The sequence below is a fragment of the Arachis stenosperma genome, chromosome 5, assembly GCF_014773155.1.
Source record: "Arachis stenosperma cultivar V10309 chromosome 5, arast.V10309.gnm1.PFL2, whole genome shotgun sequence".
Classification (NCBI taxonomy): domain Eukaryota; kingdom Viridiplantae; phylum Streptophyta; class Magnoliopsida; order Fabales; family Fabaceae; genus Arachis; species Arachis stenosperma.
This window is the reverse complement of record NC_080381.1, coordinates 48,424,802-48,445,610: the sequence shown is the minus strand read 5'-3', so window position 1 is coordinate 48,445,610 and position 20,809 is coordinate 48,424,802. Positions and strand designations below refer to the sequence as shown.

The 20,809-nt window shown below is 31.4% G+C and overlaps 1 protein-coding gene and 1 non-coding gene across 2 annotated transcripts; both read left to right on the top strand.

Annotated features, from left to right (window-relative positions):
• The first annotated feature begins 3,978 nt into the window (after nucleotides 1–3,978).
• Nucleotides 3,979–4,087, top strand: LOC130983730 (small nucleolar RNA R71). The gene has a single exon (XR_009087708.1). It is a non-coding gene; the product is annotated as a small nucleolar RNA R71 (small nucleolar RNA).
• Nucleotides 4,088–12,274: 8,187 nt separating this feature from the next.
• On the top strand, nucleotides 12,275–14,059 carry LOC130983075 (transcription factor PRE6-like). Its single transcript, XM_057907254.1, has 2 exons — nucleotides 12,275–12,625; nucleotides 13,607–14,059. The coding sequence occupies exons 1-2, from the start codon at nucleotides 12,497–12,499 to the stop codon at nucleotides 13,757–13,759; spliced, it is 282 nt and encodes a 93-aa protein (XP_057763237.1). The 5' UTR covers nucleotides 12,275–12,496; the 3' UTR covers nucleotides 13,760–14,059.
• The last annotated feature ends 6,750 nt before the right edge of the window (nucleotides 14,060–20,809 follow it).

Genomic DNA, 20,809 nt, shown 5'->3' with positions numbered 1-20,809 from the left:
ATTTTCTGGAGCTACAGAAGCCCAATCGATGTGCTCTTAATTGCATTGGAAAGTACACATCTTGAGCTTTCCAGCAATATATAATAGTTCATATTTTTTTGGAGATTTGATGGCCCAAGTTGGCGTCAAAACGCCGGTCAAAGACCCTTTTATGGCGTTAAACGCCAGAACTGGCATAAAAGCTGGAGTTAAACACCCAAACTGGCACCAGAGCTGGCGTTTAACTCCAAGAAAAGTCTATGCACGTGAAAGCTTCAATGCTCAGCTCAAGCACACACCAAGTGGGACTCGAAAGTGGATTTCTGCATCATTTACTTATTTTTGTAAACCCTAGGTTACTAGTTCATTATAAATAGGACCTTTCACTATTGTATTTTCATCTTTTGATCATCTTTGATCTTGGGATCAGGTCTTTGAACCCATTTTTGATTGTTTCATGTTATTTGGGAGGCATGGCCATTCGACCATGCCTAGATCTTGTTCTTATGTATTTTCAACGGTGGAGTTTTTACACATCATAGATTAAGGTGTGGAGCTCTACTGTTTCTCATGAATTAATGCAATTACTACTATTTTCTATTCAATTCAAGCTTATTCTTGTTCTAAGATATCCATTCGCACTTCAACATGATGAATGTGATGATCAAGTGACACTCATCACCATTCTCACTTATGAACGCGTGCCTGACAACCACTTCTGTTCTACCTGAAAACAAGCTTGAATGCATATCTCTTGGCCTCCTGGTCCACGACGCATGGTTGCCTCTCCTGACAACAGAGCCTTCCATTCCGTGAGATCAGAGTCTTCGTGGTATAAGCTAGAATCAATTGCCAGCATTCTTGAGATCCAGAAAGTCTAAACCTTGTCTGTGGTATTCCGAGTAGGATCTGGGATGGGATGACTGTGACGAGCGTCAAACTCGCGAGTGCTGGGCGCAGTGACAGTGCGCAAAAGGATCAATGGATCTTATTCTGACACGATCGAGAACCGATAGATGATTAGCCCTACGTAACCCATAGCCGGACCATTTTCACTGAGAGGACGGACGGTAGCCATTGACAACGGTGATCCCCAAACATACAGCTTGCCATGGAAAGGTGTACGCATGACTGGATGAAGGTAGTAGGAAAGTAGAGATTCAGGAGGAATAAAGCATCTTCATATGCTTATCTGAAATTCCCACTAATGAATTACATAAGTATCTATATCTTATTTTATGTCTTATTCATCTTTTAATTATCAAAACCCCATAACCATTTGAATCTGCTTGACTGAGATTTACAAGGTGACCATAGCTTGCTTCAAGCTGACAATCTCCGTGGGATCGACCCTTACTCACGTAAGGTATTACTTGGATGACCCAATGCACTTGCTGGTCAGCTGCGCGGAGTTGTGAGAAAAGTGTGAACTCACGATTTCGTGTACCAACAGTCCATCCATTTGTGGATGATACGCGATGCTGAGATATTGCTTCGTACCGAAAGCTTTTTGGAAAGCTCCCTAAAAGCTTTGATGTAAATCCAGAATCACGGTCTAACACTATGCTTGATGGCACACTGTGCAACCTTACGATCTCCTTGATGTACAATCTTGCCAACTCCTCCATAGAATAGTTAACTCGCATAGGCAGAAAATGAGCGGATTTGGTTAAGCGATCCACGATCACTCAAACTGTATCAAATCCTGACCTAGTCCTTGGCAAACCAGTCACAAAGTCCATCGCAATTCTTTCCCAATTCCACTGAGGAATCTCAAGTGGCTATAGCATTTCTGACGGTTTCTGATGCTCTATCTTTACCTTCTGGCACATCAAACACTTGGATACAACTGTAGCTACATCATTCTTCATCCCAAGCCACCAGAACATCTTCTTTAAATCATAATACATCTTTTTACTTCCTAGGTCAACGGAAAACCCACTGTTGTGAGCTTCCAACAACAAGCCTTGCCTCAAACTCCCGACATCCAATATGCAAATCCTCCCTTTATATATCCAAAATCATTCATCATCCTTGGTGAATTCTCGATGTCTCTTCTTACCAACTGGTTGAAATAATTGCTGAAGCTTTTGCTCATCTTGCTGAGCCCTCTGTATCTCTAATTTAAACGTACTTGAAACCTATAACTGATTCAAACAAGCTCTCCTGGCAACTTCACCAATATCCAGCTTAAGATACACAAACTTATCCACTAACTCCTTTTCCTTGATCCTCATCCAAGCTATTCTTAAATATTTCTAACTCAACGCGTCTGCCACAATATTCGCCTTTCCAGGGTGATAACTTAGTTCAAAATCATAATCCTTTAGCAACTCCATCCACCTCCTTTGACGCATGTTAAGCTCTTTCTGATCAAAGATGTACTTGAGACTCTTATGGTCAGAAAAGATGCTAAACCTCACTCTGTACAAGTGGTGCCTCCAAATCTTCAATGCAAACACAATCGCCGCTAATTCCAAGTCATAAGTTGCGTAATTTACCTCATGCAGTCTCAGCTGACGAGATGTGTAAGTCACCACGTTTCGGTGCTGCATCAACACGCAACCCAAACCCTTTAGTGATGCATTACAATACACTACACTTTAAACGGTTCATGCAATTCTGGTAAAATTAAAACAGGCACTGAAGTTAGCCATTATTTCAAGGTCTGAAAACTTTCTTCACACTCCGACGTCCACACAAACGACACCTCCTTTCTTGTCAACTTAGTCATCAGTAGTGTAATCTGGGAAAATCCTTCAATAAATCTCCGGTAATATCCGACCAAGCCCAGGAAACTTCTGACTTCTGTCACCGTCGTTGGACTTTCCCATTCCATTACCGCCTCTACTTTCGAAGGATCCACCGCTATTCCTCCCTTGATCACCACGTGACCTAAGAACTCACTTCCTCCTTTTAGAACTCGCATTTGGACAACTTAGCATATAATTTCCGCTCCTTTAAGATTTGCAACGCAATTCTCAAGTGTTCCTCATGCTCCTTCACCGTCTTGGAATAAACTAAGATGTCGTCTATGAAAACCACCACGAATTTGTTCAAAAGGGGATGAAATACTCTGTTCATGTAGTCCATGAACACAGCAGGTCCATTCGTCAACCCAAAGGACATCACCGCAAACTCGTAGTGTCCATAGCGCGTCCTAAACACAGTTTTTAGAATGTTATCCTCTTTCACCCTTATCTAATGGTAACTGGATCTTTAGTGAATCTTCGAAAACACCCCAGCTCCTTGCAATTGATCCATTAAGTCATCGATTCTATGCAACGGATACTTATTCTTCACCGTCATTTTGTTTAACTGCCAGTAATCCACACAAAGTTGCATTTCTTCATCCTTCTTCTTTACCAATAAAACTAGCACTCCCTACAGAGATACACTAGGTCGAATGAACCTCTTATTCAGAAGCTCTTCCAACTGTGTCTTTAATTCTGCCAGCTCTATCGAAGCCATTCAGTACGGTACAATCGATACTGGTCTGGCTCCCGACACCAATTCAATCGCAAATTCAATCTCCCTTTGAGGTGGAAACTCAGAAATATCTTCCGGAAACACCTCTAAAAAGTCTCTAACTATCGGGATTTGATCAAGGTTCCGATTATCACCTAACGCATTTGCAGCCAACAGAATATAACCCTAACACTCTTCCCTACTACAATGCACCACTACAGAGTTCAGGTAGTAACCCTCAGCTATCACTGCTCCATTTTCTCCTTCCGGCATAAACTGAATTGACCGCTCAAAGCAATATGGCATTCAGAGTGTCAACTTCAAGAACTCCTCTCTTCTGAGCTACCCCATTACTTATAGGGTTTCTTTCAGAAGTGTACATAAACTAGTTGTTTGCAACCATGTCAATGAGTTCTCTTGCCTCTTCAGGCGTTTTCTTCCAGTGGAGTGATCCACCAGCAGAGTTATCCAGTGACATCTTGGATATCTCAGAAAGGCCATCATAGAAGATGTCTAGTGTGGTCCAGTCTGAGATCATGTTGGGAGGACATATTCTGATAAGTTACTTGTATCTCTCCCAAGCTTCATAGAGGGATTCACCCTCTTTTTGTCTAAAGGTTTGAACTTCCATCCTAAGTCTACTCAACTTTTGAGGTGGGAAGAACTTGGTCAAGAATGCATTGACCACCTTCTCCCATGTGTCAAGACTCTCTTTAGGTTGATAATCTAACCACAATCTAGCTTTGTCTCTTACCACAAAAGGAAAGAGCATGAGCTTATAGACCTCAGGACTCACTCTATTGGTCTTGACTGTGTCAAATATCTGCAAGAAGTCAGATAAGAATTGATTTGGATCTTCCTTTGGAAGTCCATGGTATTGGTAGTTCAGTTGAACTAAGGTCACTAGTTAAGGTTTCAGCTCAAAGTTGTTAACTCCAATGGCAGGTATAGAGATACTTCTGCCATAGAAGTCAGAGGTAAGCTTGTGTAAGCACCAAGAACCTTTCTTGACTCTCCTTTATGATTAGGTTCGGCCATGTCTTCAACTTCTTGTTTGAAATTTTCTGAAAGGTTTCTTCTGGAGTGTTATGCTTTAACTTATTGTAAGCTCCTCCTTAAAGTCCTCTCAGGTTCAGGATCAAGATTAAAGGGAGGTTCTTCATCCCTGTTCCTGGTCATAAACAAGAAAAGAAAACAAGAGAGAAGAAGAATGGGAGCTCTTTGTTCAAGAACAGAGGACTCCCTGTGAGATGTAAAGAAAGAAGAGAAAAAAGAATGAAGATAGAAGAATTTGAATAAAGAGATGAGAGGGATTAGAAGTAGAAAAGATAATCAAGAATTAAAATATTTTTGTTTTTGTTTTATTTATTTATGAAATTTGAAAATAGAAATTAATTAATTAAAAATATTTGAAAATTAAATGATAAATTTTTGAAAATAGAAGAGAGAGATAGAAGAGAATTTTCGAAAATTAGAAGAGAGAAAAATTAGTTAGGAAGTTTTGAAAAAGAAGAAAGAGAAAATAAGATAAAGATTTAAAAAGAGGTTTAAGAAAGATAAGATAAGGAAGTTAAGAAAAGATAAGTTTTAAATTAAAAAGATTTGAAATCAAAATCAAAAAGTTATTTTCTAATTTAAAAATATTTGAAATTTAAATTTTGAAAGAAAGATAAGATAAGAATGCCTAGCGGGTAAGAGTCGTCACGCACCTCCAGCAGATACTAGCAGACATTCACAGCAACGGTGCTCCTACAGACTGGATCTTGGATGATATCCTCGCCTAGCTAAAGGAGTACCAGAATGCAAAAGATTACTAAGGGATCCAGGCTAAGGCCCGAGTCAGACAAGAATTCGAGATCGATAGATCCATTCACATCGGCTGGTCTACCACCTATAGGGCGATCGAGAAGAAGATGGTTCTTATAATTTAAAGTTTTAATTGTTAACTTTATTTATTTATTTTATTATTTATAAAGTTGAAACTAATATAATTACTTCTTGAAATTCTAAACCCTACGAATAGGAAATCGAGTTGGGACGCAAACCTCATCAGAGCGAGGTCTTTTAGAGGACGAACACAAGGAAGGAAGACCATACGAAGTGGGTTGAGAAGCAGTCTAAGGATGCTTCTATCATTTTAGCAAACCCAAATATATCTCAATAAATTATATTTGTTTGTTTATTTAACTCTATGTTTATCAATTTTATTCAATTTCAAATTGAGTTTGACATTTGCTAGTAAAGGCCCATGAGGAGCATGCGACTCAGATCGTATAGGGGTCGTGAGTGCCCCCCATACCTGAGAATGAGATATGGAGGCAAACAGTTGGCAGCCACAGGCGAGATGGTTTTCAACATGGGGCATCAATCCAAAACGACTACTCCACGATTTTTTGATGTTGAGTACTTGAGTTCACTGCCAGCGGAGGTGTGGATATCAAGGAGCAAGTTACCCTACTCAATAGGGAGTTGCAATAGGACATGGAGCGAGAGTTACAGTGACATCGAATAAGATATCAGAGCAAGAGAAACGGTACCAACAAGAGCGGGACGCATGGAAGCAAGCTCATTAGAGATACAAGGGGAGATCAGGAGCCTCTAGGAGATCATCGTCCACTAGCAATCCAATTTAGACCCGTGGACGAATACAGTTACGAACATGTACTCTTTTAAGCGAGAGAAGTTAGGGAGGAGCTTGTCCAACAATGCAATAGCTATGCTGTCTCTTCTGCTGCCTAGACAACCTCCAACATCATCTGGTTCTTAGCCACCAACGCCACCAGCATCACCAGGTGATTACATGCAGTATATTTGTATTTTCATTTTTATCATATTTTTGTATTTTTCTTGTTTCGATATATCTTAATTTCAAATAATCTTGTAAATTTATTATTTATACAGTTTCAGATTGAATAAAAACTCTTTATATCATTCACTGTCTGTATTGAAATTTAATTGTAAACAGGTATTCTAATAATGTATGTAGATAAATTATTTACGTTACAAAAAATTTAAAAAATATATATTTTAGACTTTTATCGACAACGACTAATATTGAATTAATATTTTGTTATTTTTTTCTAATAACATTATTATTATCGACAACCGTCGATACATTAAAAATAAATATTTTTTTCACACTTTATTTTACCAATGGTTATATACCGTCGATAATATTAAATTAATATTACCAATGACTATTGATTGTTGGTAATATTGGTCGGGATTTACTAATGATAGTTTTGCCAACGATCTGGTAGGTTGTCGGTAAAATATACTATTTTTGTAGAGCCTAATATATACTTATAGTAACATTTTTGAATTATATATAATTGTTTTCTATTGCAGGCAACTAAAGATTGTGTTGTAATGACATTGAAAAGATCGGAGAAAATTCATGGATGGGCAAGCACGATGCACGTTTACATATTATGTTTAATGTTTTCATTTTATAATTAATATGAGATTGGAAAATAATGATAATGTACTATTCTTTTAAATTTTTAATTTGTTCTACTTAAATATTTCTTTTAAATGAAAAATATTAGTACTGTAATGTAATTTTAATATTTATATATAACGTTTTTTTAAAAAAATAATATTATCAGATTTGTGGAGGTTTAAAATTTTTATAGCACAACAAATTATTTGTAAATTGAAAATTTTTTGTAAAAATTTTAAAATGTAGCAAACATTGACAAAAAAAAAAAAACTGCCACTAAATGGCAACATAACCTCCCTTAGGCAAAAGGATTAAAAATATTACTAAATGGAATAGTAATAATAGTGAAAAATCATCACACAAAAGCGAGTTCGTAGCATCTTAAATTTTGGAGATTTTTAAAACTGCTAAAATTTATTTTGTAAAAACTTTAAACTACTACAAATAAAAAAAAAAAAGCCAAAAAAACGAAAACCTTGTAGTGATGGTTAAGATTTTAATCAATTCGCTTATTAATATAATTTTAACAAATTTAATTTGTCGTTAACCCAAATGTACATAAAATCAGCCAGGAAAGACGTGCTTTGTTACAGTGAAATGGATTTGGATGCCCCGACAAACATGTATAACGACTAACGAGATAACACATGGTATTGGTGTGCTAACTGCTATATACCCACCAGATTGGAGAATATATGGAACTTTGTGTATATAAACTATAAAACACATTGAGGTTAATTTTGTTAATTCATGGTATAATTTGTTTATACAATTCACCTAACCCTCCCAAAAAAGGTTAATTTTGATTAATTCATAGTATAGTTTTTTTATACAATTATTAATTATATTCTTTTTTATTATTTTTTACGTGTTTGAGCTTAGAAAATAACTATTTTTATGATGTGATTTATGTAAAAATTCAATTAATCCTCAAAAAAAAGTTTTTTGTATGAGAAAATATATTAGAAATATAATATCTATCTTTCTTTATTAGTTTAAGTTTAGAGATTAAATATTTTATAATGTAATATTAAAATTTCTATGAGCTAAAATATGGTTTAAAGTTCTATTCTTATTACTTTAAAAGAAAGAAAATCTTTGTAAAAATTTGTGCAAATGCAAAAAAGAAGTTCTTGCATAGTAAAATATTTTAGAGATATAATAGTTTAGGTAATAATTTTCTATTAGTGATATAATTATTCATATGTTTCTGTCTATCTGCTTAAATTTAAAAAAAATGATTTCATAATATAATATAAAAATTTTCATGACCTAAAACTTCCAACCTTGTTAATCATATAAAAAAAATTTAGCATAAAGAAAAAAGCAAAAGAATGTATGTCTCTGCAAATATTCAAACAAATTAAAAAAAAGTGGTCTTTTAATAAGAAGAAATATATTAAAGATATAATTATTTATACATCTTTTTTAATTAACTTAAATTTTGAGAGAAGTAATATATATTATGGCACTTTTTTTATACACGTCTTATTATGTAAAAATATCTTTTGATACTGTGTCATGAAAAAATTTGTTTCAAAAATTTAATTTAATAAAAAAAGCATATAATTAAATAATTATATCTCTAAATTAAAATATCTAAAAATTAACAATTAAATATAAAATATTTGTTAAAATATTCTCTTAATAAGTATGGCTAACTTATTACGTTAAAGTTTAAATTATTTATTTTAATTAATATTCATAAAAGAATTCAAGTAAAAACGTAATTAAGATTATATCGAAATCTGACATTTATTTGATGAAAGTATTTAGAATTTTTCACAATTATTCCTTCCCCTTTAAATAAGTCTTCAAAACTAATTGTACAGAAATATAAATTAGAAATATCCTAATTTCAAATTTTTTTATCATGCACTAATGGAAAACTTCAGTTAATGTTTCTTACTTTCTTTTTAAATGAATATTTGTTTTGAACCAAATTAAATTTAAAAAAATGGGCGTTTATTTTAAATAAAATAAAAAGTAATATTTTATCATTTTTTATGAAGTGAAAAATTGTTATTCCATAACACTTAATCATCACTCAGTGTCTTTTTGAATTAAAAAGTTACTCGAATAAAGACGTCTAAAACGTCTTTTTTTTAAAATATTTTTTAGTAATTAAAATTTAATACATATAATCGATTAAACTGTATTTTTTTTATCAAAATTAGGTCAGACAAATTAATTTGACCGAAAAAATGGTGAATCAAATCTTGAACCGATCTAAATTAATATTATTTTTTATAAAAAACGACTAAAATATCTTTATTATCGAAAATGAATAAAATATTCCTATATATATATATATATATATATATATATATATATATATATTTTGAAAACTCTAAATCTTAACTTTATAACGGCAGAAAAGTAAAGAACTAGAATTTAAAATTAACAAAATTGATATATATATATATATAATAAGAGTATTTTAGTTATTTTCTATAATAAGGATATTGTAATAATTTTTTGTAAAAAAATAATATTAATTTAGACCAGTTAAAAATTTGATTTACTATTTTTTCGGTCAAATTAATTTGTCTGACCTAAATTTTAATAAATATAATACAGTTTAATCGATTATATGTGTTAAATTTTAATTATTAAAAAATATTTTTAAAAAAAATATTTTAAACATCTTTATCTAATATCTTTATTTAAATGACTCCCTGTATGTAAATTATATCCTCTTTCTTTTCTTTATTTATTTTATAAGAATTATACTAATATAGATAAAGTGGAGGCAAACCTCATTTACATTAATTGAAATATATAATTACGCAGCAAATTGTGGATATACGTGTTAGTTATTAGGAGAGACTGGTCAACAATTTCACCTCTGCAAATTGAGGAGTTATATGACAAATGAAGACAAAATAAGCGAAAAGAACAAATTGAGGCGAGTGTTAAGTGCTTGGTAGAGAGGGAAGCATGGCCACTTGTTTCAAGTTTCATGCTCCCAAGTGCACTTGAAGCATAGGAGCAGCACCAACCTCAAGGGTAGGGGTGGCAATATGTATCCTATCTGCAGGTACTCAATCCGATCCCACCCGAATGGGTAGGGTTGCTAACCCGATCTGCAGTGGGTAGGGTAGGGCGTGCGGGTAGTGTTTTTGTGCGGGTCGGGTAGGGTGCGAGTTGAGCCTTAACCCTATTCGACCAACCCGTACCCTATATATGTATATGTTATATATTTATATAAAAATATGTTTTAAGTGGATGTTGAACTAAATACCTCTCACTAAATGCAAAAGATCCTTAGTCATTAAAAGAAGATCATTAATTGATAACTTAATAAACTTTTTTTACATAAAAGTCACTTCTATTTTAAATTATCATTAAGTAATATAATAATGTTGCATCTATTTTTGTAACCCGCGAGTAGGGTCGGGTACCCGCGGGTTAAGAGCGGGTAGGATTAGGATTGAGATATTCTCAACCCGCGGATAGGGTAGAGTTGAGTTTATATAAAAATCTCAACCCGCGGATAGGGTTAGGGTTGACTCCAAACCCTACCCTACCCTACCCATTGCCACCCCTATTCAAGGGGTTACATTTATTATTATTATTATTATTATTATTATTATTATTATTTATCTTACTTTTCAATCAGCTATGGTTAATGGGTCATGGCATTGCCATTACCATGGTGTGTCTATGGCTTCTTTGGAATGGCCGCATGCAAAATCTTCAAACAAAAATATTTTGCTGCTGATGAGGATGTGTTAATTACTTTTAATTTTTTTATTCTCTTTAAATATTATTTAAATAAATAATTTTTATACAAAATGATTTTCCTTAATTTTACTTTCCTTAGTGGCCGTTTAAATTAATTTTTCCTTTGAATATGATTCGTGGCCAAATATTTATTTCTCCTCAAATATAATACGCACATAAGAAATTATCTATATTTTGAGTTCTTTTAATTTTATTGTTTTAATATATTAAACGTATCTATTTATTTTTTACTTCAATTAGAAGTTATCAGGATTATTTAAAAAATCCAAATTATTATTATTATTATTATTAAAATTGATATAAATTCTTATATTATTAGATAAAATATAAAAATCATCTCAGATAAGTTTAGTTTGTTACATTCATCGTACAAAATATCCTAAAAACACAAAACATTTTCCCTTTATGAAAGTAGCAACGGAGGAAATTTCTTCATATATGTACGTCTAAATAATATTTTATTGATCTACTAAATTAAAAACTTGAAATTTTAAGGATAAAATCATAATTGAGGGGAACGACTGATTGTTGGATCTAAAGAATGTTATCCTCTCTTTTCTGTTGCCTACTACTATACTTCTTATTTGGATTTGAATATTTTAAAATAAAATATAGAATATGATGGTAAAATATAAAATAAGAATTAATAAATGTTATTGAGTCAAAGATTTTTATGCTTACATGTAGGACTCATTAAATTATTTAACAGCTCTCACCATTTAATTTTATAAATTGTGATTTTAAATAAGTTTTATAAAATTTGTAATTATATATTGCAACCTAATTCATAATGCATAAGAGAAAATTAAAAAAAAAACCCTTAGCTTCAAAATCTATTGAAATGAAATTTAATTTTCAAACCATTATTAACAAAAGCAATAAATGCTATATACAGATATAGGTAAAATGCCTAATCTGAGAGTTCAGATATATTTGTATTAAAAATAATATAAGTTAGAATAAAATTTGTTAACGAATTGATTAAAAAGGGAAAAAAAGAAAAAAGAAAAAGATAAAAACATTAAATGGAGCATGATTCCAAGTGACAAGAGAGTAGTAAGATAACATGGGCTTGCGTGCTTAGACTGACACATAGAGGTCCCGCGTCGTTGGGTCACATATACTAAACCAAGCACATTTTATTTGCCCCTTAGCTTAACCCATCCCAATAATATTTACAATTATTTTACGATCCATCAACTCACCACTTTAAAATATATAGTAAAATTCTGTAAATTCATTTAATAACTGATTATATATATTAATATTTATTATGACAGAAATCATTCTATCCACCTTTTTGTTAAATTAAATTTCAATGTATATTCTTTTTTATTAAATTAACTTTCATAATTTTTTTATTGTTTATTATGAAAATAATAGTAAAGAACATATATAATTTTAAAGGTAAAAAATAATTAATATTGATTTAAATATAAAAGAAAAACAAAAAATAAAATTTGGTTAATATCTGTGAGTGTTGATCCACTTGGAGGTAACCCTAGTTTGGTAACATCTGGTCACAAAGGAGAGTATGGGTTCTCTCTCTCTCTCTCTCTTTCTTCTCTCAGCTGGTGAGTGTTGAAGACAAGAAGGCCTATTAATAACAAGGGTAGCCCACTGCTTTCTCCCATGCACTACTTGTCCTCTTCAACCACTAACACACACATTCTCTCGCGTCAACACACCTCTCTCTCTCTCTCTCTCTCTGTTCCTTTCTCTCGTTCTTCCATTCCAATAAACACACACTCGTATATATACATAACGAATACTATACAGCAGCTTATAAATTAGGTGTTTCAGTTGTAGTTAGTTGAGATCGAAAGAAGGGAATAATACATAATAATAAAAAGTATAATAATGTCAAGCAGAAGATCTCGTTCGAGACAATCGGGTGTGTCCACTGAGATCACTGATGCTCAAATCACCGATCTCGTTTCCAAGCTACAACAACTCATCCCTGAGCTTCGGGCTAGGCGCTCCGATAAGGTATCTATTTCTCTCTCTTTCATACACACTTCTAAGTTCATCGTTATTTCTCTAATATACAATGTAATATATATTTTCAATTTGTATTTTATACTGATTTTTTTGTGTAAATAGTATTTTTATATTTTAACATCTTTACTACTAAGTGAAAATAATAACATATTACATTATTCTAAAGAAGTCTTCTATGTATATATGTTTAAATTGGTATACCGGCCTTCCCTTTAATTTGTGTCTTTCTTCCAACTATACTATTTCCATACATATACATGATACACGCTTTCACAACTAGTACTTACCATATTATTCACATTCACACAACACGTTGGTTACATTATATTATTATGGCACATTTTGCGTGTGATCTTAATAATGCGCTGGCCCTTGCTAGATAAGTCACACTTCTCTTCCCTTCAATTCTTTACACACAACTTGAATCTATATATGGCTTATAATTAACTAATAGTTGTGCCACTTTGAATTAAACTGTTCCAACCTCTTAATTGCCGTGCCATTGACGACTAGACCATACCATAATAATACTATACTGCACTACCTAGCTACCTAGCTAACAGTTTTATATATTTCCACGGCAAAAAGGGTACCAAATAGTTAGGAGGACATTTATTTTCTTTCAATGGTCAAAATACTATTATTATGACATCATTATTTCAGACATTGTTTACAATTTAGATCCACCACTATAGTATATGGTTTTCATCACTCTTTTGATTCATACAAATTGTCATCATCTCCCCCTTCTTAAAATTTTGATTATTAATTAATTAAATTCTAATAATAATGTAATGTAACTCTGAGCAATGTACTAGCTAGCATTATTTCATTGTGCTGTATATAAAATATATATAGGGTTTGCCTTACTTAGCTTGTTAATGAATTAACCAAGCCCAAATATTAATTAATTGACATTGATAATTAGTTAATATAGTTCTTGTTTTGCGGGAATTATTATTATTGTAGGTGTCAGCAGCTAAGGTATTGCAAGAGACTTGTAACTACATCAAGAACTTGCACAGAGAAGTTGATGATCTAAGTGATCGATTGTCAGAGCTTTTGGCCAACACAGACTCCAACAGTGCTCAAGCAGCCATTATTAGGAGCTTACTTATGTAATAATCTAATATCATATAAATATATATATATATATATATATATATATATATATATATATGTGTGTGTGTAGAGTGTGCATGTATGTCCATCATGTCTCGGATGTCTCACTTTATTTATTATTAAATTAAAATTATATATTATATGCTCTTCTCTGGGTAGGGTTTGGTTTGTAGACCAAGGCAATGGGCTATTCCATACATGGGCTCCATATGTTAGTCTCTGATTATTAGTTTCAGTGTGACACCTTGTAATCATCTTTATCTTTATCTTCATCTTCACCAGCTCTCTAGCTGTAAATAAACGGACTTCATCTTATGAGTTCTATATACTCTTCACATGAAACTAAGGGTGTCTGGTTCAAGTATTACTTTGTTATTCAAATTCTATTCTTATGTGAATCAAATATACTCAGAAGAAGGTGGGAATTGAAATAATGATATTTTGATTTTTTGGAATCAAACTTGTTTAAAAATAGTTTTTCAAACTTTAAACCAAATATTGGAATATGATACTTCTATCTTAAAATTCCTAAAAATTATTTATAATTCTCCTATCTACACACCCTAGGGAGTATATAACAATTGTACAACTAAATAAGTTTGTGCTACTTAAATGCTTGAAAGATACATTAATGTGATGACAATCAAGTTGGATGCTCGAGTTATAGTTCATTCGTTGACTTAATCAAATGTCAAGAATTCAAATTCTGCTTTGTGCATATAATAATTTATTGGCCAACAATAAACTTTTAAATGAAGTAGTCTTTACTCTATCTTAAGATACCCTGGAAAATAAAAAAAAGATATGCTAACGTGACAAAATTTTCAAACCCCAACAGATATTGTCATTCAAACGTGTAGAGAGCAATATAAACTTGCTCAGTTTGTTCGGAAACTAAATTATCAGCATTTTGATCATTTAAAAGATAAATTGAAGATATGTATTTGAGTTAATCAAATCAAATATCTACTATCAGAAATACTAGAAGCCTAACAAATTGTTAGCAGTTAGGCAATAACTTTTAAAAGTGTAAATTAAAAATATTATAAAATTGTTAGACTAAAAAATTTAAACTAATAACAAAAAAATATCGACTAAAAAAATAAATTCTGCTGTTCCTTAATCTTTTGTGAATCTACTATTACATTTATATATATGAAGATAGATTCAAAGTTGGGGTTTGACCATGGTAAAATCTATATCTTAATAATGAGAGAAACTTTACGGTTTTTGTGTGGACCCTAATACACAAAGGGGTCAAGATTGAAGTTGACAGTGGCTCTTACATGTGACATTACCCCACACCATTTCGGTTATTTGTTCTGCCCAACCCGTGATATTAATGTTGGTATTAGGACCACAATATAAAATAACTAACTCACCACCGGGCCTTGGCCTTCGCCATTATATTTGCAGCATTTGACGGATCAGATTTATTCCTCTTGTTTCCAGATACTCCCTTCCCTTCAAATTAAGTATCGCTTTCGTTTTTTCAGGTTTACTCAAATTTTAAAAGTGATGGAGTATATATATAAGTTTACTTTTTTTAATTAGTATTTTTATATTTACGTAAAAAATAATTTTATTTACTTATGTGGCCAAATATATATATTTATATTATTAGATGTTTACGTAATTTTTTTTATAATAATATTAGGGAGGTGAAAACTCATGTACAGTTGATTTCATGTGAAGTTGATAATTGAAAATCGTTAGATGAAAATTTAGTCAAATCAGTCAAATCATTTAACGGCTTTCAACTATCAACTTCATGTGAATTCGACCCCACTTTATTTTTCACCTATTAGGAATGTCAATTAGGGTACACATAATTTATTTTAAATGAAAAAAAAAAGCATGTTATAGCAATGATATATGAACACATTTTCTTAGTGTCGAAGTATGGGCATCATTTTACTTTGAAATGTATATAAATTGGAACTCTCTCATGCATTTTTATAGATATCAAATGATATATCTATAGAATGACATTAATTAAAAAAAAAAACTCCTGATCTGGTTAAGTATATCATTATTATTTAATTTCCATGTTAAATACAGCATGAATAAGACAACAATTTTATTACATAGACAATGACTTTTGTAAATAATATGAATCTTTAAAATTGGCCCAATAAAATAAAAATACATTATATTTCTAAATTATCCACTTAAATTTTAATATTAGGATATATAACCATCCACACACTTAGTAAATTAAACATCCAATATATCCATTGTTCACATTATTTAATATTTTTATTGTCTATCTATATTTTTTCATAAGAGAATTATTAATTACTTTATTGTTATCTCATCATTTCATCTCATAATCATCTTTTTATTATATTACTTTACTATTTATATTTATTTTACGTGTTCATGAAGATATTTAATATATAATAAAACATTATTTAAAATGTTTATAAGTCAGGTAAAAAAAACATAAAATGTAAATTATAATTAAATATCTTTAAAGCACATATAAAAAATCCTCCAAAATTATTCAAGTAATATAATATTTCACCATTTGTTTATATTTTGGCTATAATATAGCCTAACTCATATATAATATACCACACATGGTACTATCTATTTCTTATTGAATTTAGTGCAATAAATGAAATAGGAAAAGTATCCATCCCAACATCCAATTACATTGAAAGTCTATAGTATAGGAGCCGGTTTTCAAGCTAACGGTTGTAGAGTTAAGACTTTACTTTTTTTTTTTTTGTGTGGTAATCTTAGTATATAGTAGGGTGAAAAGAAATTAACAAAAGGGAAGGACCCACTAACCTGCAAGTACCATTCTCATGCATTGCGTGGTAGGGAAATGCTGTTTCAACTTGTCTCCCGCCCTCCATAAACAGAACTTCATATATAGTCCAAATTTATTATATTATAGGACTACATATAATTTAGCTACCGAGAAATTGTGTCATTCAATAATAATCATTCTAATTATATACTATCTCGATCAGATCATGAAGTACTCTATGTCTTTTAAAATTAAGATTTTTGTCTAATAATAATATTATTTTTTAACCAATTTAATTTAAGTTAATTGAGTAGTTAGTTTACTTATCTATTTAAGTAAGTGTATATTAGAAACTTCAAATTATCTTATATATATAATAATTCATTGACTAATGCTAGACTCTAAAATAAAACTTCAATTTACAGCGAATTAAAATTTAACCTATTAAGTCGGAAGACGAAACGGTCTTTTTTTTAAATAAATAATTAATTATTTACCAGTCTAAATACTGATATAGAAATATATCATTTGATACATTTAGTGAGAAATAAGATAAAATTATCAACTATTTTCGCACACCTAAACTGTGCAAAAATGTGGAAGAAAAGTTTTTTCTGCTCTAGGACTCCATGCCTGCGAAAACAAGTTGCTTTTAGGTTTTGGCTATTTATTGTATTTTTTCATCGTTAATATGTATAAGGCAACATCTTATTCACTCGAGACATCTCAAGATGACTCTCTTATTTTTTTTTCTTTTTGTAATTTATATTTTTATACCACATGTCAAATATAAAAATTTTCAATTGATTTGATCTAAATTCCAATGAAAAGAATGATTTTGATTGTTAAATTTGATTTTTCAGTATTAGTGGAATATCAGATTGATAGGACATTGTATATAAAAAAAGTTTTTTGCTTCTTAGTTTATTCATTACATTATTAGTCTAGCAAACACAAGTTTGATCCACACACATACATAATGTTTTTGTCGACATGGAGTTCTAAAACAGGAAAATTGGAGAAATTTATTTTCTCATTTTCGCATCTTAGATGTGTAAAATAAGTTGATAATTTTATTTTGTTTTTGCAGTCTAGATGTGTACAAAAATATAGTCTCCAATTTTTGTTTTTCTTAACTACAAAAATACAACTAAATATACAAAATGGTATATTTCTGTATTCATATTTAATCTGAGAATAATTAATTTTTTTATTTAAATGAAAAAAAAGCCCTTGCAAAACAAACAAAAATATATATTATTTTATGGTGTACTGGTAATTATTTTTTATTTACGATTACTTTAAGGGTTATCCATTAATCAAGTTGTGTTAATTATTTTACAATTTTAGGAGAAACTGACATGATTTTTGTTTATATTTCTGCTACTTCTGTTGATATATATATATATATATACTAAAATTTTAAAAGATAACTAGCTATTCATAAGTAATAGTAAATTGATAAAATTATTTGTTACCGGGCAATGCATTGCAGTTGAAGGCACATAATAACAAGTTGCATGACATAATAGTAATGGGCAACATTTTGAGCTAGGTACGTAGAACTGCAGGGTCTACAAGTGAGTGGATGGAGAAAATTCTGCATGCTATCAGATAAGTTGCGGTTTATAACAGTTTAGGAGTCACGCGTTGCTATTAGAACAGTTTAGCACAACAAACTTATTGGATTCGCTAAATGCTTCAGCACCTTGTTACTGTAAGCAAAGTCTTGGATTTTAGTTTAGTAAATACAGATATTGCCTAGAGCTTTATGCCTCCGCCTATAGCAAAGTCAACTCCAATTGGTACACATAAATATTATTCATGGTTTTGAAAAACTAAAAAAAATTAACTAATTAAATGAGCTAGGTTAGTTCCTCCGGTTAAACAAAATTAAATTAACATTTTCTGATGACCGATGGAAGATTTAAGCACGGAAATTCTAACTTAAAAGATATATATTAACTCGATATATATAAAATTAAGTTAGACTGAAAAAAGTACGTACTCATAAACTATATATTTTGGATAATTTTATTGAGCTAATTAAAATTTTTATGAATATTAAATTAATTTATTTTTTTATAGTAAAAATGTACAGTACTCTATGTCTATGATCAAACAATGAACGGATAGCAACATACTATTTTTTGTTTTCTGTCTACAGGCCCTTGGCTATTAATGTTTTTTTTTTTCAATATTTTCTAATTTCTGTCATATTTTTTTATTTTTTAAAAGCCCGGTTTTTATGGATCCATGAAAATCTCTCTCATTCAACAGGGCCGCTTTCTACTCAAGTCTCTGAAAACAAAAATATTAAAACCAAAATAAAAAAATTAAGATAAAAAAGAGAGACTCGCCAGGTCCAAGAAAAAAGTAGAGACTCAACCAAAAATAAAAAAAAAATAAGAGAGGTCCACTACTCTCACTGAAATAATTCGACCAAAAATTATTAAAATAAATAAACAAAATCTGGAAATAAATGAATAAAGGAATACTGGATTTTTTTTTGAAATAGAATACTGGATTATTAATAATACTTAAAACTACACACACACACAATTATTTATATAACCAAAAAATTATTTTAGAATACCAATTTAATTTTTTGTTTTAAACAGATATTTTAAAAGTAATAAACAAATCTATTATATATGATTAATTTTATAACTAAAACGTGTCATATATCATACCATTATTGTAACATCCTACTGCACAGAGTTTTACGCTTAGGTTGTAAATCAAAGGTGGTGAGACACTACAAAGTCTAAAAACAAAATATATAGATATAAATATAGCAATGATGATATAACTAAGAGTCTTGAAAGAAGAAACTAAACAAACATGGAAACAGAAAAGTGTGTTACACTCGAATAGACAAATGTAAAACGGAAAGGCAAGATCAAAAGGAGGATAAAAACATAAGCTACAGATCAGAGTTCCAAAATATAGATATCAAACTCCAGACTCGACCTACGAAGTTAAAACCGGCCAAAGTATATATATATATATATATATATATATATATATATATAACATTTGTTTCTCCAAAAGTAACCACTAAGAGGGTAGACACACATAAGTATAAAGAGTGGAGAATAAACTATACATATATACAATTAGTACAAAACACAAGCCCTTCAAGGTACAGTTCTTCGCTTGACTAGGAAGTCTCAAGACGCTCAACGAGATACCACTCGACCTGTATCTGAAAAACAATAACTTATGTAGGGAATGAGAACCAGGGGGTTCTTAGCATAGTAAAGGTACCCAGATAGATAATATATAAGGTTTCGAAAAAGTCAAAGGTATTCCTAAAACTCCGACAATCAGATTTAAACTTAAAATAAATTCTAAACCAGAATTTCGGTAACCTATCTAAGGGTATTATAATTCTAATCTAATTCTTCACCTCCTGTCAACCCAAACCTCCTAATCACCAGTGGAATTACCATTAGTGCCACCTTCGCTAGCATAAGAGATCTCTCAATTGTAAAGAGATACAAAACATACAAATAATACACAATTAAAGAAACATGTACAACAAGTAAGTCATGTAGCATATAGACATATATAGACAATTAGAAAAACCAAAATAAGCATACTCAAACAAAACATACAAATGCACATAATACATGTCTGCCCTATGACCGATGATATCATCTGTCGGTTATCCAGTCAAACCCGACATGTCCAATAGCGAACCCTGGACAATCCCAACGATGCGAAGCTCAAAGCATATGCATGTATATAAATATTCAATAATCCATCACGCGGCTAGGTCAAAGGAATCTCAATTTCAACCTGGAACCAGCGGGGGCGAGTCACTGTGTTTGCCTAGGGAGACTAAGATCAATCATAAATACCATCCCAGAGCAAGTGGGGCGACCACTGCATCTACCTAGGAAGCTCAAAATCCTCTTAACCTGGAGCAAGTAGGGTGAACCACACCCTTGTATTTACCTAGAGAGCTCAAACCATCTCATCCTGGAGCAAGTGGAGCGAACCACACGCTTGCATCTACCCGACGAGCCTCAACTAACCAACCTGGAGCAAGTGGGATGAACCATAACCCTTGCGTGTACCCAGGAGATACGTTCTTATATCTCCAGGAGAAACAAATGAGGGGATCCTGACCTCCCACTATCTCGCTGGAGGTGATTTTATAATACTAGGAGGAACTACGAAGGGGATCCTCACCTTCCACCATCTCACTAGGATCGCACTTTCGAGAAAAAGTGCTCGAGATAAAACAATCATATTTATAATCAAATTACGCCCAGTTTTATATT

Excerpts from the sequence above, each read along its gene's own strand:
- LOC130983075 (XM_057907254.1), top strand. The coding sequence starts at position 12,497 with ATGTCAAGCAGAAGATCTCGTTCGAGACAATCGGGTGTGTCCACTGAG. Across the intron at positions 12,626-13,606 it reads GGGCTAGGCGCTCCGATAAG|GTGTCAGCAGCTAAGGTATT; the intron begins GTATCTATTTCT and ends TTATTATTGTAG.